The sequence below is a fragment of the Bufo gargarizans genome, chromosome 3 (assembly GCF_014858855.1).
Source record: "Bufo gargarizans isolate SCDJY-AF-19 chromosome 3, ASM1485885v1, whole genome shotgun sequence".
In the NCBI taxonomy this organism is placed as follows: domain Eukaryota; kingdom Metazoa; phylum Chordata; class Amphibia; order Anura; family Bufonidae; genus Bufo; species Bufo gargarizans.
The window spans coordinates 25,719,430-25,743,660 of record NC_058082.1 but is presented as its reverse complement, the minus strand read 5'-3'; the positions used below and the strand labels follow the sequence as shown (position 1 = coordinate 25,743,660).

The 24,231-nt window shown below is 46.0% G+C and overlaps 1 protein-coding gene across 3 annotated transcripts in view; it reads right to left on the bottom strand.

Annotated features, from left to right (window-relative positions):
* The window catches only part of SESN3 (sestrin 3), a 75,650-nt gene extending 66,819 nt beyond the window's left edge, over nucleotides 1-8,831 (bottom strand). For all 3 annotated transcript variants that reach the window (XR_006388201.1, XM_044284916.1, XM_044284917.1), the window contains exon 1: nucleotides 8,644-8,831. Coding sequence is in view for 2 of the 3 variants with exons in the window: in XM_044284916.1 (XP_044140851.1) it covers nucleotides 8,644-8,706 (63 nt within the window). In the remaining variant the exon portion in view is untranslated. The remainder of the gene's footprint in view (nucleotides 1-8,643) is intronic.
* Between the last annotated feature and the right edge of the window lie 15,400 nt (nucleotides 8,832-24,231).

The following is a 24,231-nucleotide window of genomic DNA, read 5'->3' as shown; positions in this document are numbered from 1 at the left end:
GGCAAGGGTTAAAACTGAGGCACAGTCCACCCCCCCCCCCCTTCTCCTCCCTTGGACTGCTCAGTCCAATATGGGGTCCTTGAAAGCATTATATGTAACCTGATCCCGAAGCGAAGAACTCTCCCCATACCCTCTCCTTTCATAGGAGGCTAGAAAACATTCTGATTAGGTGTTTGCTTGTTTTTCAGCCCTGGCATCCACTCCCCCTCTGGGGGGGGGGCGAAAAAAAGAAAAAGAAAAACTAAAACTGCGATTTGCAAAATCCTTCTATCTGCAACTGTTCACTTCAACAACAAGATCCTTTTACACAGAATCCAGCTGCCAAAGGCAAGAGCAAGGCTTGACAATCAACTGCTGCTGGCCCCCGGCCAGGGCTCAGCAAGAAAAACATTTATACCCCCCCCCCCAACTGTTTCGCAAAGAGCTCGAAAGCCAGATAGGGGATGGAAGCTGCGGTCTCTACGTGATCGTCCAGGCCAAAAAATTACCAGCGTGCAAAACCGGCCGTGCAAAGAGCATTCTGCTGCAGCAGTCGCCCCCCCCCCCCCCCAAAAAAAAAAGTAAAACACTGTAAGGGTACGTTTACACGGCGATTTCAATCGGGTAAAAAAACGGCGTGCGTTCCGCCATGGCTTCTCACTGACCCACACTCGCGGTTTAGCCCTGATGAATGAAGCCGGGCCAAAGCACTGACCGCGAAAGCAAGAAATTACCAGCGTGCAAAACCGGCCTAGTTGAACCGAATCGCCTCATTAGCATAGGAGGCGCCAAAACAAACGGGGACCACAGCGGACGAAAAAAATACAAAAAACTGAAAGACATCACTAGGGGCCGCACTGTAAGGGAATATAACTATTTCAATACATGTATCCTGGTGAAAGGTCCTGTTTAAAGCGAACTGTCATGTTTTCATTAAAAAAAATGTATTTTAGCATATGTTAGTGCTGCAGCAGCATTATGCATAAAGGAATCTATAGTTTCTTCACATATCACTGTTTTCTTTGAGTTTTCCCTTAGTTACGGCTGTTTAAACATTTACAATATTAGGACCTTCTCAAGATGGCTCCTCTGCCAGTTCTCTGAGGCCAAAACTGCTTTCCCTCACTTCCCATACACAATAGCTGTAGCCAGCAGCTCCCTGCCAGCCAATCAGATTGGATTACTGAGAGACACGCCTCCTCACTCTGAAGCCTAATGCAGGCATGCAGAGTGAAGGACCGCCCCTCTGTCTTCTGTTTATACTAAAAGAGAGATAGACCAGCCCTAGCAACGGTCTTTTAAGGGAGCAGTGGAAAGGGACAGAGGACATTAATGAAAGCTGTTATTATAAGGTAATTACAGATCTTTTGGCAATCTGACAGAATAAGGCTACTTTCACACTTGCGTTTGGTGCGGATCAGTCATCCGTTTGTATTATCTTTAACATAGACGGATCCGTCTTGAACACCATTGAAAGTCAATGGAGGACGGATCAGTTTTCTATTGTGCCAGATTGTATCATAGAAAACGGATCCGTCCCTATTGACTTACATTGCGTGTCAGAACGGATCTGTTTCGTCAGACGGACACCAAAGCGCTGCAAACAGCATTTTGGTGTCCGCCTCCAAAGCGGAATGGAGACGGAACGGAGCCAAACTGATGCATTCTGAGCGGATCCTTATCCATTCAGAATGCATTAAGGGCAAAACTGATCCGTTTTGGACCGCGTCTGAGAGCCCATGACAGATCTCAGAAACGGAAACCAAAACGCCAGTGTGAAAGTAGCCTAGCTCTAATAACTATCAAATAAAAAAAATATGACAGTTACCCATTTTTTTTTTTTTATTCTGTTTATTTGAAGCAGATTCGCAAAATGACAAGAACAAGGGTCATGTACATACAAATCATACAATAATGTATCCCCATGTTCCCCCAAACGAGAACAAAGGGGTCAGTACGGCATTTAAAGGAACATGAGCCGTACATGACAGTTACCCTTTACCCTCTATACCCCAATTTACTGTTTAGATTGAACCATTATCTACTGTATACACAAATAGATATGTAAATACACTGCATTAATAGCTTGTATTTGGCCTGAGTTATACATAATCTGCTTTATACTTCAGAGCTGCATTCACAATTCTGCTGAATGGAAAATGACAGTGAGCGTGTTGTTGTTAAGGGTGTCTTAACAGGTCTACATATGAACATGTACGTACATAAGTTGCTCTCCTATGTTTGTGCTCATCCTGAGTTACACTACATAATGTGCTCCAGAGCTGTACTCACAAGTCTACTGGTCGTCACAGAAAAAACAACAAGAAGCTTTACCCAAGCTCCTATAACACCCAGGGACAATTAGGCATAAAGTGTCCAGTGAAAAGGCTACACTCCCCATAGTATAAACTGTCAGCAAAGAAAGCTTGTTGATTTCAGCACCGAAGCCTGCAGAATGGTGAATGCAGCTCTAGAGTATAATTACTTAAGATCAGTACAAGATAAAGCAATGCATTTTCACAGTGAGCACAGTGGTGTTCGGAGGTGGACATGCCCTTTAAGAGCGGGGTGGAGGGAGACGGCGGTAGTTATGTGACGCTGCATTAAACAGATTACGCAGCTGGCCCTTCAAACACGAAATAAAGGGGATAATCTTTTTAGTTTCCAATAAGATTATGAAGGACACAGGAATGTGGAGACTATGGGCGAATTAACCTATTCAAGACCTCGAAGGTCGCTGCAGAAAGGCTGAACTCAGAACAAGTGCTGCACTACATTCTCCTCAGCCCTCACCTGTCACTCGCCCCCGTGAGGACCATCCGATCCAGTGTCAGGACGTGACACAGAAACGACTGTTAAAGCGCACATCTGCCTTCTTAAAGTGAACCCGTCACAAGGGCAGGAATTCATGTGGTAAGTGAACCGAGGGCAGCCACAGACTGCACTCTGTCTTCATGACCTCGATGACTGGTGACGCATCTACTATCCTCACACCACCTGCAGTCAAAGCTAGGACCAGCCCCGTACCTCACATGGAACCAGAGATCTCCCCATTCATTGCTCCAATTGTTCTGCTAGATTCTCTTCAGGCTGGTAGATCAGGGAGTGTGTCCTTTCTCAGGGGTCATGTCCTTTCTGCTGCGGCTCTCTCCCTGTAACGGTCACATCTCCTAACAGAAGATAGGGCTGGTGGCAGCTGAAAATTTAAATTGAGCAGTGTGCGACCACCTCAGTGAGATGGACAAGAAATAAGGTGAAAGAGCAAACAGCAGGTGGCGCTAGACAGGGAGATTTTAGTGAATAACTCACTGGCTATACTAAATTTTTAATTACATGCAAATACAAAAGTAATTTGTATTACTGCTGGTTTGAAAAATGTAGAATGTGAACAGAAGTGAGCTGCAAACTGTGGCCAGTTTTGGAAGGAAGAGGAAATGTGTTTCTAATCCTAGACAACCCCTTAAAGGAGATGACATCATCATAAAGTTGCTTATTCTTTACTTAATCCCTCATTGGAAACCATTTTTCACACTTTTGAGGTATAGTTTGCTTATAATGTCTATAAAAACATTACACTTCTAATACTGTCCACTAGGTGTCAGTACAACCAGCTATGGTGTGAAAAGCATCTAATTTTACAGCCTACAGTAAAGCTGAATGGCATCACCGCATTACCCAGTTTTAGCCCAGATAAACCGGCTTAAAGCCATTGTTCTGAGTATTAGAATTATCGGTGCCTATGTGGCCAGATTTTCTAGTAGATATTTCTCCTAATACAACCAACGCTCACACTATAGGTGACCATAAAATAAAAATTCCTTAAAGGGGCTGTCCAGGATTTGATTACTGGTGGCCTATCCTATATCTGATCTGAAGTAGTTCTGGTAATGAAGCTAATCTGAAACTGCAGAGAGTGCTTGGAGTCAGACCCCACCAATCAGATATGAATGGACTATCCTGAGGATCACACATTAGTAAAATCCTGGACATACCTCTATTTCTACTTCGAGGAGGACAGTTGTAAGTGGTCTAGTCATGTCCACCACAAGAACAGACACCCAAAAGCGTCTGAAAACCCAACAGGTTGTTGGAGCTGGTAGGACTTGCTGAGAACCGTCTAATTTTTTATGGGCCAAGCAAGGAAACCTCTAGGCAAGATTAACCCAAGCGGTAGGTGACCATCGCGGTGGTGCTTATTTTTCAATCTGGACCCTGACAAAGTCTGTATGAAATTTCCTGACAAAGATAAATGACTATACTCAATGTACTAAAAGTAGCAAAGGAGGTACACAACCAAAAAAAAGAGAGCTTCTCATGCCTGACCTGGTGGGTCTAGTAAGTATCATCATCTGTATACAAAACAGTCCAGAGGTCCCGATACCATCTCAAGAACCATAGGAGTCACCGGTATAAACAGCAACGAGCTGCAGAAATTTTACTTTACGACATTCAGTAGGTGCCAGGGAACGACTACAAAAGAAATCTACCCCAGAGAAGCCGCACACCGCAACGAGCGCTGCGTGACAAAACCTGCACCCAACCCTCCAGACGTGGGGCTCGGCCTCTCGGCAATGCTCGCCGGCCTGGACTTTGAGATGCTAATGTTTAACATACGTTGTAAATACTTCTGCTGCCCTAGAAAGAGCGAATGGAAAAATCTCCACGTGAAATGAGAAGAGTCAACCAAGACCGGCCCTTGAGGTCTCGGTCAGAAAACGATTCCACCACAAATTCGAAGAAAAAAATAAAAAAAGAAAAAAATTAAAAAAAACCACACTAGAAGCCAGGATTCCTTGTGTCGAAATGAAAGTAAATTAAGTACTGGTATAAAAATATATATTAAAATTATTATAATTAAAATCAGAAACCCATACATTTCTTTCTAACCTGATTTTATTTTCTGATTGTAAAATTTTTGCTATTCCATTTTCTGTACATGATTATGGGGGTGGCCATCTTGCCTGAGCTGATGCTGTGTTATGTGTCTTACGGCGGCAACACTGACTATAGAAACCTATAGTCTGGAGAAGACTCTACTGACTTCTATGGGAGACTGTGGTGGGCATGCTCTGTGACCCGAGGTCATTGAGCAGAGAGGGGGAGGAGGTGAGCTGTGAACATCACTTATTGTGGATCCTTGTTGTGGGCATGCTCTCTGACCTGAGGTCACTGAGCAGAGAGGGGGAGGAGGTGAGCTGTGAACATGCTCTGTGACCCGAGGTCACTGAGCAGAGAGGGTAAGGAGGTGAGCTGTGAACATCACTTATTTTGGACCCTTGTTCTGGGCATGCTCTGTGACCTGAGGTCATTAAGCAGAGATGAGGAGGAGGTGAGCGGTGAACATCACTTATTCTGGATCCATGTGAGCATGCTCTCTGACCTGAGGTCACTGAGCAGAGAGAGGAAGGAGGTGAGCTGTGAACATAACTTATTGTGGATCCTTGTTCTGGGCATGCTCTGTGACCCGAGGTCATTGAGCAGAGAGGGTAAGGAGGTGAGCTGTGAACATAACTTATTGTGAGCATGCTCTCTGACCTGAAGTCACTGAGCAGAGAGGAGGAGGAGGTGAGCTGTGAATATCAATTATTGTGGATCCTTTCTATGAGCATGCTCTGTGACCCGAGGTCATTAAGCAGAGAGGGGGAGGAGGTGAGCTGTGAACATCACAGCCTGTCAATAACAAATCTGTGAGGGATTGGTCCAAAACGTGCTAAAACCACGTCTTCTGAATCTCCACGGTGACTAATGAGACTACCATAGTTGTCAGAAGTTAATGAAGGTAATTGGGATGTGGCTGAGCACGCACCACAGATGTAAACAAGATCCAACTACTGTGCCCGCTTGCGCAGGAATGTTCTGCTGCCGAGGGCCAGTGTGTATGACGACCGAGGCTCCCTGGCACCTCACAAGAATAAGAGATGGGGGGGGAATTAATAAAAGGGGCTCCTCGCCATAGACCTCAAGCTACCAGGTGCAGCAGAGACCTCTACGGACAAAACAGTTTTTTTTCCTGTTTTTCTAATAAATTGAAATAAAAGCCTATAAATCCAAGATCTTTGCTTGCTGTCAATGAATGGGAGATTTTCTGTTTACATCCAGAAGCTGAAAACCCATACTCATCTAAGGGTATGTTCACACACTGAAAAACTCTGACACGTATCTGCGTCTGGGTTTCCGCCGCGGATTAGTCGTCCGCCATGGCGCGTCTAAGTCCTATTCAACTGGGCTACACGGGGTGCATGTAAAATCAGCGTCAAACAAACTACAGAGAATTTTCCCATTCAAAACAATGGAGCGTGAGCGGATTCCGGCATGAAATCCGCACAGCAAGAAAACCGCCACGTGAACCCTAATGCTTCTCACAGCTGACAGTTTGCTACAATAGCATTCAGGCTAGGCAATCACCTAAACAGAGCGGAATCCAGACTGTACAGGTTTTCAGCCTCCCTGGATATAAACCATTCACTGACAGCAAGCAGAGAAGTTGAAAATGGAAAGAAATTGACATGGAAAGTATGCAAAACTGTTCATTCTTCAATAAGGAAGCTTTACCAAAACCTGGACAAGCCCCTTTAAATATTTACTGGGGAACTCCACCCGTTCAGACAGGTAACCCCGCGGCTCTGTGGCACTGTACACACAAGCAAAAACACGCGGCTTTCAACTTATGGATCTGAACTAGCAGCCATCACTTTATGGTTAGAAAAACATGGCTGGTTTCTTCTTTAAGCAGCGCCACACCTTTGCACAGGTCACTCGCGGTATTGCAGCTCAATCTTATTCTTGTCAATGGAGCCAAGCCGCAATACCACTCACATCCTGTGCAAAAGTGTGGCGCTGTTCCTGGAAACCAACCATGTTTTTCTAATGCTGGACGTCCCTCCATGGAGGAAGGGGAGTAGTGCAGGCCTCTCCTACAAGGTGTTGGTGATGCTGCCTGCATCCATACTACATATACATCCATGTGCCCCCCCCCCCCCCCACCCCACCACTGGGCGACAACCCCCATAGGGGGCAGATATTCACTGTGAAGCTGGTCCCACACATTACGTACTATCGGTCAAACACTCCTGCCCCCCCCCCCCCACCCACGCACGCTTGGCCAAGGATGCATGTGCGTTCAAAGGGGGGGGGGACAGGAATAAGCCATCTCTGGCAGCGGCTTATCTCCCCTGCGAACAAAAGGATCGGACACGTTGAAATCCAATCCGACCCTTGTTTCCCGCCACTCACAATGGATGGTCACCCGACCAACAGCATTGGGGCTGCTCAGCCAAGGTGACAGGGTCCCTTTAAAACAGGACTGGGCGGTAGAGAAGGACTCCTCCAGGACTATTATTCGCTGGCGGTTTTATATTTTCCAAGGTAAAATCCTTTAAATTCTGGCCCATGTACAAGGTACAGTAAGCACAGTATACAAGGAAGGCCGATACTACCTACAGAGCGAGCGGCAAACCACAAGGGATAAGAAGGTGTCAGGCAAGCGGGCGAACTGGCAGGCGGGCACAGAACCTGGCACCTACCACAAGAGCCAACCTCATCACACAAACAAGGCTTCCCGCGGCAATCTGTGCGAGATAACCATAAACCGCACCGGCTACAGATGCAGCAGAGCCGAAGGCGCTCCGTTAACCCTTCCTGCAGCACGCGGCGACAACTCGCCCAACGCGGCGAACGCTCAGATATATATACGATGAACTCGGCTCTGCTACATCTCGTAACAAAACACCGACCTAAAACAGTCGCTCCGCCGGCCAAATCTTCCTAAAGCACCCAAAGCTTCGAATCCCCTGGTGACCTTGGGCAAACCGAGGCAATTAAAAATTAGATTGCAAGCTCCTCCGGTTATGTCAATCATTCAAGAGATTTAAAGGGGCACAGCCTGACCGTATAATGCACCCCCCCTTCCCCGTTCCAAAATCCCCTTAACCCCTCCAAGGTAGAAGAAATAACGTAACGTAATAGAGCACGATGATCGCCGATTTACCCCTTCTATGCCAGAGCCCGCAGAAACCTGACCGCGGCTCATCCGTCCATTGCCCGCAAGGTGCCCAACTGGGCGACAACAGGGGTACAGATTCGTTTGGGGGTGTGAATATAGGAGAGGGGGGAGGGGCAGTTTTGAAGAGAGGAGATTAAACATTATTTTTTTTTACATAGCAATAGGCACGGATGAATAGCGCTCGCCGCGACCGCCCATGGTCGTTGCTTGCGACCAATTAAAATCTATACGATTTTTTTTTATTTTTTCCCCCACCGATTGCCAGCGGTTACAGTCAAGGTTAACGGTAAGCCTCGAAGAATTACGCAGTGGCAGGGATCGCGCAGGCGCTCGTTACGGTTACGCTCCAAATCAGAAATGCGCAACCGTACAACCGATTCGGCGCGTTCAACCCCATCAGACAATACCGTTTCCTACGATTTTACAGGTTTATCGACGCAGAGCGATCCATCGTCATTCGAATGTGAATTTGCATGAAAACAGTGGAAAATGTTTTTTTTTGGGAATCAGCAGTCTATGGCGACCTGTGCCTCTGCTGGAGGACTACAAGTACCAGCATGCCCTTGCCAGGGATATGCCAGGACTTGTCATGCAAGTTGTTTCGGACAGTTACAGGGAGGTTCGGCTGCTTCGGACGAGTTTCGGGGGTGTTGGGTTCTCACCTTCCTCAGCACTTTGCGGCAGTTGCTGCAGATGACATAGTCGCTGCTCTCTGTGCCGTTCATGGTGTCGCCTCCGCCCCCGGGTCCGGTGCTCCAGCTGTGCGGCTCGGGGAGAAAGAGAGCAGCCGGCGAGCTGTGCACTGCGAGCCGACCTGAGAGCACAGACCGGGCACAGGAGGAGGCGGGGCAGACCGAGCGACACAGAACGGGTAGACCACGCCCACACACCTATTCATCTTATAACCTCTGCTATAACCGCACCCCTTTTTAAGTAACCACGCCCTGAGAGGGCAAGGCATTGAGGGGCTAACCACGCCCATCTACATGTCGGCGCTCGGCTTCTGTCATTCTGACAGGAATCCTTCCTCCCATCTCGCCTTCACTGTTCTGTTCAGCCAATCACAGGTGAGCCGCTAACCTGCGTCACGCCCCCTGGTAACTGCTGGAGGTGACCAATCGGCCGATAGCAAAAGGGAACGGCGTTTTGGCCAATAGGAAAAACTCGAAAACAGGCATTGGCCACGCCCACCGGAGCTTAGCGGCAGGACAAAGAGAACAGTGATTAGAAGGGGCGCAGCATCGCTGAGGGGAGGGGGGGGCGCAGTCAATGGGGGGGTGTGGAGACTAACGTCGGGGGAAGTTTTAGTAAACAGGGATGAATTGGGATTAATGACTGAACTGTGCTGAGGGAAAATAGCCCTCAAAAATGAACATAGGCTCTGAGGGAAAATGTTCTGTCTGTGAGCTGTGGAAAATTTTCTTCAAAAATAAAAGTTAAAAAATAATAACCAATGACTATGAGTCTTAAGCGATATGTCCGCCATTACTGCGCGCAAAGAAGTGGTCACCCTCCTTTCCAAGAACACCCAATGGCAAATAGCAAATGCCGCTTTCCCGAGTGCCCCCGTGGGCTTCATGTATTTCAGCAATGGCCTGAGACCGCATATTCCTCCCAATTATCGCTTTCATTATATATATTTTTAAATTATTTCAATGATTTTTAATTTTTTTCCTCACATACCAGACAGTAGACCTGGATAATCAGTGATGTCCAAGTTTTTCGGTAAACCGTGCGCTATACGCTCCACCGATAGGAGTTGCTACGCCATAGTACATAATACAAGTAGGTGGTGACGTTGCCGGTATTACTTGTATTCACCAGCGCTGATGCCACGGCCCGAGGGAGATGCCAGATATATCCTGCGGACGCCTAAGGGCGCATGCACATGTCCGTGCCTGTATTGCGGCCCGCAACCCACTTGAACGAATCCGCAATCTGGGCGGTGCGCTGCGGAACAGAGGCTTGGATCGGAAGCCCATGGAAGCAGTACAGAGTACTTCTGTGGGTTTCCTGTCCGTGCCTCCGCGCCGCCAAAAAATAGTGCATACTCTACTTTTTTGCAGTGCGGATTGCGGACCCCATACAAGTGAATAGGTCCGCATCCGTGATATTGCGGACCCGCTGTGTGCATGAGTCCTAACCGCCATCATATCATGGTCCTGGCTAGAACTCGTTTGGGGGGGGGGGGGCAAGGGCAGACCTGTCACAGACCCTACATCAGGGGTCAGCAACCTTCGGCACCCTAGCTGTTATAGAACTGCAATTCCCAGAAGAGCAGAGCAATTATGACTGCTGGGAGTTGTAGTTTGACAACAGCTGGAGTGCCGGAGGTTGCCTACCCCTGGGGGCCGCCCGAGCCCTCCTCACAGCCGTTGGATGGGTACATAACAGTCTGGTGCTGTCAGCATCATTTAATGCTAGGAGCACCAGGTGCCCTCCTGAATTCGACTGCAGTGGGGGCGGCAGTATTTTGTGCTGCACTGTGGTATCACTGGCCCCTGACTACCTGTTTTGCCCTTGCCTTCTGTCAAGTTGGATCCGCCTACACAGACTCGGACTGGCCCTTTGCTTGCATGCCTATATTGATAATCACATAGTCAGGGGTGTAGCTATAGGGGGTGCAGAGGTAGCAGTCGCTACCGGGCCCAGGAGCGTGAGGGGGCCCAAAGACCGTTGTGCTGCATAAGAAGACACCAGTATTATAGAAAATGCATGCTGGTCAAGTTACACCTCTGGCTGGAGGGGAGTGGGGGTGCGCAGCGTGAAGGCCATGTGCTTCCCTACCCCTTGCCACAAAGCAATGAGGAAGGGGGCCCAAGCTGAACTCTTGCACCAGGGCCCGTGAGACTTTAGCTACGCCCCTGTGCATAGTCACTAATCAGCGGCAGCCCCAGCTGTAATAAACAACAAGGCACTAACTACAAGGCCAGCAATGGGCATGAGGGTGCTGGGTGCAGCAAGTGGCCAGATAATCTCTGAGCTCATCTCACCGCTCCTCATCTTGTATGGCTGCTGCAGTGCTGCGGGGCCCACCCTCTTCAACGGTAGGCCCCGCCTCCTGATCTGTGCTCTTACTAAGTGCGTGCATGCAGTGGCGTAGCGTGGGTTGCCAGCACCCGGGGCGAGCCATGTATTGCGCCCCCCCCCCCAACCTGTGGACACGCCCCTTTTACAGCTAATGTAGCAGTCCTATGTAACACCACAGATAACATGGTGACAACGCTCTAAGTACAGATGATGTAGTAGATGGGTATAAGGCCCCAGAATTCAGAACACGCACAGTGTGACCTGAAGTCTGGGGCCAGGATGCAGCAGGGTGGGCCAAATTCTCAATCCACCCCCCAACCCTACCGTATAACAAATATGTGTTTAGACATTGCATACATCACTACAAAATATACAGTATAATACAGCAGCACATACCTCATCCATCCAGTGACGTCTCCTGTGATGTAGACTTTCCTCAGCGTCTTCATTCAGAGATTAGACCGCCATCACACCTTCTTTCAGCCGCGTCACATCTCTGCAGAGTTTTATTAATATTAGTTATTATTATTATATATAATGCCCCACTCTGTATAATGACCCCTCTGTAATATTAGGATATATAATGGGCCATTATATATCCTAATAATACAAAGGGGGCCATTATATATAATAATTATCCAGAGGGTCCATTATATATCCTAATATTACAGAGGGGTCATTATATATAATAATTATACAGAGGGGCATTATATATATATATATAATATTAATACAGAGGGGGCCATTATATATCCTAATATTACAGAGTGGTCACTATATATAATATACAGAGAGGCCATTATATATTATAGTTATACAGAGGGGGCCATAATAAATAATAATTATACAAAGGAGTCATTATATATTATACAGAGGGGCCATTATATATTATAATAATACAGAGGGGCCATTATATATTATAATAATACAGAGGGGCCATTATATATTATACAGAGGGGCCATTATATATCCTAATATTACAGAGGGGTCATTATATATTATAATAATACAGAGAGGCCATTATATATTATAATAATACAGAGGGGCCATTATATATCCTAATATTACAGAGGGGTCATTATAAATAATAATTATACAGAGGGGGCCTTTATATATCCTCATATTACAGAGGTGTCACTATATATAATATACAGAGGGGCCATAATAAATAATAATTATACAAGGGGCCATTATATATTATAGTTATGCAGAGAGGCTATTAATAATGGGCCCTCTGTATAATTATTATATATTATGGCCCCCTTGTATAATTCTAATATATAATGGCCCCTCTGTATAACTATAATATATAATGGCCCCTTGTATAATATATAATGGCCCCCTTGTATAATTCTAATATATAATGGCCCCTCTGTATAACTATAATATATAATGGCCCCCTTGTATAATTCGAATATATAATGGCCCCTCTGTATAATATATAATGGCCCCTTGTATAATTATAATAGCCTTCTGTATAATGTATCATGGCCCCTCTGTATAATATAAAACGGTACCCATTCTTTAAATATACTGGCCACCTCCATAGTGCCCCCAGTATGGCCCCCAGTACTTACATTAAAAAAATAAAAAGTACTCACCTCTCTTCATCACCTCTTGCAGTCTTTGCTTGGGCGTCCCGGCGCAGGCGGTCAGGAACACATCACCGTGCCCTCCTGCGCCGCGTCATCACGTCATCACGTCATCGCGTCATCGCGTCATCGCGTCATCTCGCGAGACCCGGCGCAGGAGGTCACGGTCATATAATCGCGATCTCCTGGACTCCTGCGCCGCTCTACTGCGTATTAAAGCTTCATGCCAGGCGGAACGGAGGGGATGGGAGCCATAGGCTTCCATCACCCTCATTTTACTGCCTTCTGCCTGGCGCCCCCTACAATTTGGCGCCCGGGGCAACGGCCCCCCTGGCCCCCCCCACGCTACGCCCCTGCGTGCATGGTCACACTGACGACGCTGCACACAGGGCAGGAGCAGCCCTGCCCATTTTCTATGCAGAGTCAGTGCAGAGTGCGGCGGCGGTGGCGGGATTTCAGTTTATATGACAACCAGGCAGGCACAGGCAGAGCTACAGAACAGAAGAATGAGGATCTGTGCCCAAACCAGTCTCCTCCCAAACTTATAGGTATTTACTGTTCTGCCTAAGCAGGGTTAGAAAATGATTCTATTTCAATCTGCCGCAGTTTTGGTATTTCTGTAGTGAGTAGTGTGGTTATAGCACCATCTAGCGGTGTGAAGTTGTATTACACTTTGTTTTTCCTGTTCCAAAGACTTCTGCATTGTGGGTGGTGCAAAGCATCCTGGGAAAGAGAAGTCTCCAGTCACCAGGACACATCAGCAGAGCTGTCCTTCTGCATATCTCCTTCTCAAACTCCACGACCCTTGTAAAAAACATATCTGGTGAAAGATCTACCTTTGTTTCAGGGATATTATGTTGTGCAGAGCTGTTCAGTCAGTTGTAATTGTTAGGCCTCTTTCATGCGAGGGTGACGGATTAGGTCCGGATGCGTTTAGGGTGCGTTCAGTGAAACTCGCACCATTTTGCGAGTAAGTTCAGGCAGTTTTGTCTGCGATTGCGTTCATTTTTTTCCGCGCGGGTGCAATGTGCTTTGATGCGTTTTTCACGCGCATTATAAAAAACTGAAGGTTTACAAACAACATCTCTTAGCAGCCATCAGTGAAAAACGCAGAATATAGAACATTCTGCGATTTTCACGCAACGGAGAACTGGTGTACACAGACCCATTGAAATGAATGGGTCCGGATTCAGTGCGGGTGCTATGTGTTCACGTTGCGCATTGCACCCGCGTGGAAAACTCGCTCGTGTGAAAGGGGCAAGTACTTTAGGCTTTTGGCCATATAGCAGCCACATCCTTAGGCCCCTTTCACACAGTCGAGATTTCCGTGCGGGTGCAATGCGTGAGGTGAACGCATTGCACCTGCACTGAATCCGTACCTGTTCACTTCTATGGGGCTGTTCAGATGAGCGGTGATTTTCACGCAACACTTGTGCGTTGCGTGAAAATTGCAGCATGCTCTATATTCTGCGTTTTTCACGCAACGCAGGCCCCATAGAAGTGAATGGGTCTGCGTGAAAATCGCAAGCATCCGCAAGCAAGTGCGGATGCGGTTTGATTTTCACGCATGATTACTAGGAGATTATAGGGATGAAAGCAACCCCGGACCCCATTAAAGTCTATTCACTGTATTATTTTCTATTATAACATGGTTATAAGGGGAAATAATAGCATTCTGAATACAGAATGAATAGTAAAATGTGGATTGAGGCGTTAAAAAAATAATACAAATTAACTTACCTCATCCAATTGATCGTGCAGCCGGCATCGTCTTCTTGCTTCTTCTTTTAGGACCTACAGAAGGACCTTTGATGACGTAATTGCGCTCACCATGTGGCTGCATGATCAATTGGATGAGGTAAGTTAATTTGTATTATTTTTTTAACGCCTCAATCCACATTTTACTATTCATTCTGTATTAAAGAATGCTATTATTTCCCCTTATAACCATGTTATAATAGAAAATAATACAGTGAATAGAACCCGAACTTCAGTGAAGAAGTCCGGGTCCGAGTCTGGGTACCACATTCAGTTTAAAATTAATTTTTATTTATAAAAAAATACCAAATTTACCAAAAATTTGTAAAAAAATGGCAAATTTTCAAGTTTCAATTTCTCTACTTCTATAATACATAGTAATACCTCCAAAAATAGTTATTACTTTACATTCCCCATATGTCTACTTCATGTTTGGATCATTTTGGGAATGAAATTTTATTTTTGGGGATGTTACAAGGCTTAGAAGTTTAGAAGCAAATCTTGAAATTTTTCAGAAATTTTCAAAAACCAAATTTTTAGGTACCAGTTCAGGTCTGAAGTCACTTTGCGAGGCTTACATAATAGAAACCACCCAAAAATGACCCCATTCTATAAACTACACCCCTCAAGGTATTCAAAACTGATTTTACAAACTTTGTTAACCCTTTAGGTGTTCCACAAGAATTAATGGAATATAGAGATCCAATTTCAAAATTTCACTTTTTTGGCAGATTTTCCATTTTAATATTTTTTTCCAGTCACATAGCAAGGGTTAACAGCCAAACCAAACTCAATATTTATGGCCCTGATTCTGTAGTTTACAGAAACACCCCATATGTGGTCGTAAACCGCTGTACGGGCACACGGCAGGGCGCAGAAGGAAAGGAATGCCATACAGTTTTTGGAAGGCAGTTTTTGCTGGACTGTTTTTTTTGACACCATGTCCCATTTAAAGCCCCCCCTGATGCACCCCTAGAGTAGAAACTCCATAAAAGTGACCCCATCTAAGAAACTACACCCATCAAGGTATTCAAAACAGATTTTACAAACGTCATTAACCTTTAGGTGTTCCACAAGAATTAATGGAAAATAGAGATACAATTTCAAAATTTCACTTTTTTGGCAGATTTTCCATTTTAATATTTTTTTTTAACTTTTACAATGCAAGGGTTAACAGCCAAACCAAACTCAATATTTATGGCCCTGATTCTGTAGTTTACAGAAACACCCCATATGTGGTCGTAAACCGCTGTACGGGCACACGGCAGGGCGCAGAAGGAAAGGAATGCCATACGGTTTTTGGAAGGCAGATTTTGCTGGACTGGTTTTTTGACACCATGTCCCATTTGAAGCCCCCCTGATGCACCCCTAGAGTAGAAACTCCAAAAAAGCGACCCCATTTTAGAAACTACGGGATAGGGTGGCAGTATTGTTGGTACTAGTTTAGGGTACATATGATTTTTGGTTGCTCTATATTACACTTTTTGTGATGTAAGTTGACAAAAAATTGTTATTTAGCACAGTTTTTATTTTACATTTTTTACGGTGTTCATCTGAGTGGTTAGCTCACGTGATATTTTTATAGAGGCGGTCCATACGGACGCTGCGATACCTAATATGTATACTTTCTTTTATTTATGTAAGTTTTACACAATAACAGCTTTTTTAAAGAAACAAAATGATGTTTTATTCTGAGCCATAGTTTTTTTATTTTTTGGGCGATTGTCTCAGGTAGGGGCTCATTTTTTGTGGGATGAGGTGACGGTAAGATTGGTAGAATTTTGGTGGGCAAACGCCTTTTTGATCGCTTGGGGTTGTACTTTTTGTGATGTAAGGTGACAAAAAAATGGTTTATTTAGCACAATTTTTTTTTATGGTGTTAGGTCAATTTTTCAACTTTTTTTTCACTTTATTTTTTGTCCCACTTTGGGACTTGAACTTTTGGGGGTATATTCCTTTACAATGCATTCCAATACTTCTGTATTGGAATGGATTGGCTGTATGAGTAATACAGTGAGTATTACTCATACAGCTTCCGGCCTGTGAGATCCAGGGGGCTGGATCTCACAGGCTCGTCACCGGAAGGCAGCGCGATGCCTTCCTTAGGCATCGCGCTGCCTTTATGCCATCGGGTCCCCCCTACAGCCGCATGGGGACCCGATGGGACCGCCGATCGCCACCGCAAATTGCAGATAAAGCTGCAAACCGCAGGTCTGAATTTACCTGCGGTTTGCGGCGATCGCCAACATGGGGGGGATCACGGGACCCCCCCGTGCATTTAGCCAAGGTGCCTGCTCAATGATTTGAGCAGGCACCGGGTTCCGATCAACGCCCGTCGGCGGTGGTGATCGGTAATACACATGACGTACCGGTACGTCATGTGTCCTGAAGAGGCTAAAGGGGCTGTCTCATATGAGACTCTGGTGACATGTGCCAAGCCTAGGTAAAAAAAATAATACTTATTAGGGTATCCACATGATGAAAATAATCTGAATAACTCACTTAACAGGTTATTCTGTGTGAAATATGTACAGTGTAAACAATAAAGTAAAAATAGCTATGTAAAAAACTGCTTTTTCTATATTTGTAAGGAAAAAATGTATATAAATTGTAATAGAATTTATATGTACCTTCAAACAGAACCAAAAAATGCAATTTCTCGCTCATGAAACTAGGCTTCATACAACTATGTCAATATAAAAACAGGAAACTTAAGACTGCTTATACATGGATAGGAAAAAACTGAAAAAATAGCTGGTCATTAAGAGGTTAAAATTGTATTTGCCAGCTTGGCACCTGACCTGTGGCTTTATGATCCCCCATGCAGCATCTATATACTGCAGGCACTGCAAAATACAGCCTCTTAAAGGGGTATTCCAGCCCAATACAAAAACTGTCCCATGGCCAGCATCCTGATGGTGCTCGGGTCCCTGATGCACCTCACTTCCTGCTGACATCTCAGCACAGCAGGAAATTGCTGGAAGTGTGGCTGAGCCAATCACTGGCTGAGGCGGGTCATCACTGTAGCCGGTGATTGGCTGAGCGCCATTCCCAGGCACTTGCTGCTGTGCTGAGATGTCAGCAGGAAGTGAAGAACAGCAGAGACCTTTGACGCTGTTAGAATGGCAGTGGTAGGGATCAGTACAGAAGATCATGCAGCCAGAGGTTGGGTGACCAGCTGTGAAACACATTCAATAAAAAGACTAAAAAATCTCCACATACAAGGCGCACTGCTATGTATAACCTTGTAAATGCGTTGCCCACTGATCCTGAGAGTTACAGCCTGTGTCAAACTTTATAACTGCATTCACAATTCTGCAGAAATCTCCCAGCATTCCATGGTGATTCTGAACTTGTTCTCCTGATTCTAGGGGTGTAGTCTGTAGTGTAAGGGTACATTCACACAACACTGGTAAAAAGTTGGCATTAACAACGGATACACTGTAAGTTTTTCCTGGCCATTGTGCATCCATTTTTTGGCCATCAATCAGTTTTTAATGGCCATTGTTCTGTCTTCATACACGTTCACACAGTGTGCGGTCTGACATTCAGCATAAACTATTCCTGTCTTCCAAATAAGAGGACTGTTCTTTGTAGTCTAACTTGTTTATTGGTCAACAGGTTTGTTTGATTGGCAAAACAGGATTGATTGATTGGTAAAACTGGAGTATTTGGTAAAACTACAAGAATACAAATAGCAAGTATAAGTATAAAGTATAGATAGCATGTACTATAACATTTACAGTCATCAGTGAATGCACATGGTAAAATGGCTGCATGTACATAAGATTACATGTCTATCTAACAGTAGTTACAACTCCCTGAGTAACATTTACAACTGACTGAACAGCTCTGCATAACATTATGTCCCTGAAACAAAGGTAGATCTCTAACTAGATATGCTTATACATGGATGGTGGAGTTTGAGAAGGAGATATGCATAAGGACAGCTCTGCTGATGTGTCCTGTAGACTGGAGGCTTCTCTCTCCCAGGATGCTTTGAACTCCCACAATGCTTTGCACCACCCACAATGTAGTAGTCTTTGGAACAGGAAAAACAAAGTGTAGTAAACCATAACACCGCTAGATGGTGCTATAACCACTAGGGATCGACCGATATTGATTTTTTAGGGCCGATACTGATACCAATAATTTGTGAACTTTCAGGCCGATAGCCGATAATTTATACCGATATTCTGGGAATTTTCATTTAAAAAAAAATAAATAAATAAATTCCTACACAAATCTGCTGAAAATTAATGTTTATTGTTAATGTGTAGTTGTATTTTTTTTCATTTATACTTAATATTTTGGTTATTTCTTTTTTTAGTTTATTTTTATTTAAGTTTTTGTTTTGTTTGTTTTTTTTCTAACTTTTAGCCCCCTTAGGGACTAGAGCCCTTGTCCTATTCACCCTGATAGCGCTCTATCAGGGTGAATAGGAGATCACACTGTCCCTGCTGCTCTGTGCTCTGTGCACACAGCAGCATGGAGCTTACTATGACAGCCAGGGCTTCAATAGCGTTCTGGCTGCCATGGTAACCGATCGGAGCCCCAGCATTACACTGCTGGGGCTCCGATCGGAGGAGCAGGGGAGAGGGGATCATGTGGCCACTGCCACCAATGATTAATACTGGAGAGGGGGCTTGGGTGGGGGGGCGCACTGCGCCACCAATGTTTTTAATGTGGGGGGCGCACTGCGCCACCTATGATTAATACTGGGGGCTTGGGGGGGGGGGGCGCACTGCGCCACCAATGATTAATACTGCGGGCTTGGGGGGGGGGCGCACTGCGCCACCAATGAAGTTAAATCTCTAATTTATTCATATACAGGAGACAGGAGCTGCAGAATCACATAGCCGGCTCCCGACCTCCTATGAGCGGTAGCTGCGATCCGCGGCACCTGAGGGGTTAACCGAGGATCGCAGCTACAGCTCATAGAGCTCGGGAGCCGGCTGCAGCTCCCGCCTCCTGTTCAATTTGAATGAATGAGAGATTTCTCTTCATTGGTGGCGCAGTGGCCACAGCCCCTCCCCTTCTCTTGTCTCGTGTCCTCCGATTGGCTGCAGCGGCAGCACAGGGGGGAGGGAGACACTGCTTCCTTCTCCCCTGTGCTGCTAAGGGGAACACGGAGAGCGCTGACAGCAGCGCGATCTGTGTTCCCCATAAGTTATCGGAATATTGGCAAAATAAATGCCGATACCGATAACAGTCAAAATCCTCAATATCGGCCGATAATATCGGTAAAACCGATAATCGGTCTATCCCTAATAACCACACTAATCACTACAGAAATACCAAAACTGAGGCAGACGTGATTTGGAATAATTTTCCCTAACCCTGCTGGGCAGAACACTCCCCGTCTGGTGTCAACAGACGCCACTACTAGGTCCTTTATTCTTAGCAACCCATTTTGGTCAATGGTGGGATCAAGCTTCATCTAAGCGCTATCCTTGGAGACTGTTTGACTTTTTCTGAGGTAGTCTATTTCCTTAGCATAGCATTCATGTCATATAGTGCAAATTATTATGTTTTTTGGCTTTCCCAGATTAGCAGCGGTAAAGGCGTGTTTGCAGTGATGCCAACCTTTGCAGGGCTTCTTGGATCACAGGTAAGGGCTCTTTCACACCTGCGTTATTGTCTTCCGGCATAGAGTTCCGTCGTCGGGGCTCTATGCCGGAAGAATCCTGATCAGAATTATCCCCATGCATTCTGAATGGAGAGAAATCCGTTCAGGATGCATCAGGATGTCTTCAGTTCCGGAATGGAAAGTTTTTTGGCCGGAGAAAATACCGCAGCATGCTGCGCTTTTTGCTCCGGCCAAAAAAACTGAAGACTTTCCGCAAGGCCGGATCCGGAATGAATGCCCATTGAAAGGCATTGATCCGGATCTGGCCTTAAGCTAAACGTCGTTTCGGCGCATTGCCGGAATCCGACGTTTAGCTTTTTTAGAGTGGTTACCATGGCTGCCGGGACGCTAAAGTCCTGGCAGCCATGGTAAAGTGTAGTGGGGAGCGGGGGAGCAGTATACTTACCGTCCGTGCGGCTCCCGGGGCGCTCCAGAGTGACGTCAGGGCGCCCCAGGAGCATGGATGACGTGATCGCATGGCACGTCATCCATGCGCATGGGGTGCTCTGACGTCATTCTGGAGCGCCCCAGGAGCCGCACGGATGGTAAGTATACCGCTCCCCCGCTCCCCGCTCCTACTATGGCAACCAGGACTTTAATAGCGTCCTGGGTGCCATAGTAACACTGAACGCATGCTTTCAGTACACTTGCGTTTTTCCGGATCCGGCATGTAATTTCGGCAAGTGGAGTATACGCCGGATCCGGACAACGCAAGTGTGAAAGAGGCCTAATGTAGATTTGTAATAAGACTGAGCTATATGAACTGGTGGACAGGTGGAGACCCTGTCGAAAAGATGAGATTTGAGTTGGTGGTCCGAAGTCACCATATGTACAACAGATACTTCCAGTCGGATTTCTTTATCGGCATCTGTGTCTACCAATTCGAATGTGTCGGATCCGATGCTGCAAGACGGTGAATGGTACAGGAATGCAGGATCCATAAACCATGTTGTGTCCTTAAGGTGGCATGGTGCGACGGATCTAGTCGCGTGGTCTGCAGGATTATGGTGTGTGGGCACGTAGTGCCACTGTTTTAAACAAGTGGATCTCCTGATCCTTAGCACCCGATTGCTGACATAGACGTAAAAGCGTCTGCTTTCGTTGCAAATATATCCTAGGACTACCTTGCTGTCCGTGTAAAACTTGACTTCCTTGATTTCCAGGTTCATTCCTGTTGTTATGAGTTCATCCAACTTCATTGCAAGCACAGCAGCGCAGCGCTCCAGTTCCGGAGTCGTGTGTTCGCGGAGTGGCTCCAGTTTGGTCCAGCTCATGACAAATCCTATATGGCATTGTTCTTTTACATCAATGGTCTTACATATGCTACAGCAGCAATTGCCTTGACTGAAGCATCACAGAAGATATACACTCACCTAAAGAATTATTAGGAACACCTGTTCTATTTCTCATTAATGCGATTATCTAGTCAACCAATCACATGGCAGTTGCTTCAATGCATGTAGGGTTGTGGTCCTGGTCAAGACAATCTCCTGAACTCCAAACTGAATGTCAGAATGGGAAAGAAAGGTGATTTAAGCAATTTTGAGCGTTGCATGGTTGTTGGTGCCAGACGGGCCGGTCTGAGTATTGCACAATCTGCTCAGTTACTGGGATTTTCACGCACAACCATTTCTAGGGTTTACAAAGAATGGTGTGAAAAGGGAAAAACATCCAGTATGCGGCAGTCATGTGGGCGAAAAAATGCCTTGTTGATGCGAGAGGTCAGAGGAGAATGGTCCGACTGATTCAAGCTGATAGAAGAGCAACGTTGACTGAAATAACCACTCATTACAACCGAAGTATGCAGCAAAGCATTTGTGAAGCCACAACACGCACAACCTTGAGGCGGATGGGCTACAACAGCAGAAGACCCCACCGGGTACCACTCATCTCCACTACAAATAGGAAAAAGAGGCTACAATTTGCACAAGCTCACCAAAATTGGACTGTTGAAGACTGGAAAAATGTTGCCTGGTCTGATGAGTCTCGATTTCTGTTGAGACATTCAAATGGTAGAGTCCAAATTTGGCGTAAGCAGAATGAGAACATGTATCCATCATGCCTTGTTACCACTGTGCAGGCTGGTGGTGGTGGTGTAATGGTGTGGGGGATGTTTTCTGGGCACACTTTAGGCCCCTTAGTGCCAATTGGCCATCGTTTAAATGCCACGGGCTACCTGAGCATTGTTTCTGACCTTGTCCATCACTTCATGACCACCATGTACCCATCCTCTGATGGCTACTTCCAGCAGGATAATGCACCATGTCACAAAGCTCAAATCATTTCAAATTGGTTTCTTGAACATGACAATGAGTTCACTGTACTAAAATGGCCCCCCACAGTCACCAGATCTCAACCCAATAGAGCATCTTTGGGATGTGGTGGAACGAGAGCTTCGTGCCCTGGATGTGCAACCCTCAAATCTCCATCAACTGCAAGATGCTATCCTATCAATATGGGCCAACATTTCTAAAGAATGCTATCAGCACCTTGTTGAATCAATGCCACGTAGAATTAAGGCAGTTCTGAAGGCAAAAGGGGGTCCAACACCGTACTAGTATGGTGTTCCTAATAATTCTTTAGGTGAGTGTATAGTCTTTGCATCTTGACTTCAGTAGATGGCACGGAAGCGTAGGGTCGTGCCACGCGAAGACTGGACAAAGCTTCAAGAGACCTGTCCACTGGTCTTTTTTCTCAGTGGGAAGCGGATCATCCCAATCAGACGTCTCTGTGGTGAAGTCTCTTTTTTGTCTTGGATAGCAACATGCGCTACGAATCCCAGAGGATCATATAAGCTGTTTATGATGGACAGAATCTGCGTGTGAAGGGCTTTTCTTTCTTGCTGATTTGGAAGGTGAATGTGTCTGCCTTTAAATCCCAGAGCAAACCGAGGCTCCTCTGCATGGGAAGGGAGTCGGTGCTAAGATCCAAGTCCTTTAGATCACTTGAATGGTCTTGGGCTGAGAAGGCTTCCATTAACTCACGGCTGTTGGAGGTGATTTTGTGCTACCTTAAATTAGATAGAACGAGCATCTCTTGAGCCCTTTTCAGGAGATTGATTGCGGTCCCGTTTGTAGGTGTGAATTTCAAGCAGTCGTCCACATAGAAATCCTTTTCCACAAAGGATCTGACATCTGACCCATACTTTGCTTCACCCTCTCGGGGTGAATGTCTGAGACCATAGCTAGCGACTGCAGAGGAAGGACTGTTTCCGAAGATATGCACTCTCATTCGATACTATACAATGTCTTCATTGGGGTCGTTGTTGCGGTACCAGTAGAACCTCAAGTAGTTTCTGTGTTCTTCCTTGACGAGGAAGCAGTGGAACATCTGTTGTATGTTGAACATAAATGCTACGGAATCTCTGCGGAAGCGTAGAAATACCTCCAGAAGTCTGTTGTTGAGGTCTGGACCAGACAGTAGGACATCATTTAGCGACATGCCTTCGCACCTGGCGCTCGAGTAGAATACTACTTGTATCTGCCCTGGTTTTTTAGGATGATAAACGCCAAATATGGGTAAGTACCAACACTCCTCGGAGTCTTGGAGCGTGGGTGCCATTTCTACATGGTTGTTCTGGAATATTCTTTCCATGAAGATAAAGAAATGTTCTTTTGTCTCTGGTTTCCTCTGAAGTTTTTATTTGAGGGAGAAAAATCGACTGTAGGAAAGTTCTTTGTTGTTAGGTAAGCGTTGTCTCCGGGGTTTAAACGGTAAAGGCAGTGGCGTACACAAAATCCATGGGGCCCCGGTGCGAAACTGATCCATGGGGCCCCCTCCCTGTCGCCCCCCCCCCAACCTGCCGCAAGAATTTACTGGCCCCCTGGATTGGGATTAATAATGCTCCGTGCCTCTCTGTGACCTTTTTACTACAAAATCTCAGTGAGATAAAGTTGTCACTGTGATTTTGTAGCAAATAGATCACAGAGAGGCAAAGAGCATTATTAATCGTGTTAATGCTCCGTGTCTCGGCTGTCCGGGACGGGGCATGGCTCTCTTTCAAGCAGCAGATTACCCGCACGGCATCCGCTCATGTGAAAGAGCCCTAAGCCAGGGGCGTAGCTGTAGGGGGTGCAGAGGTAGCAGTCGCTACCGGGCCCTGGAGCCTGAGGGGGCCCAAAGACCCTTGTGCTGCATAGGAAGACACACAAAGCACTGAAGGAAGGGGGGCCCAAGTCTAACTCTTGCACCAGGGCCCATGAGCCTTTAGCTACGCCCCTGCCCTAAGCCCAATGCATGGC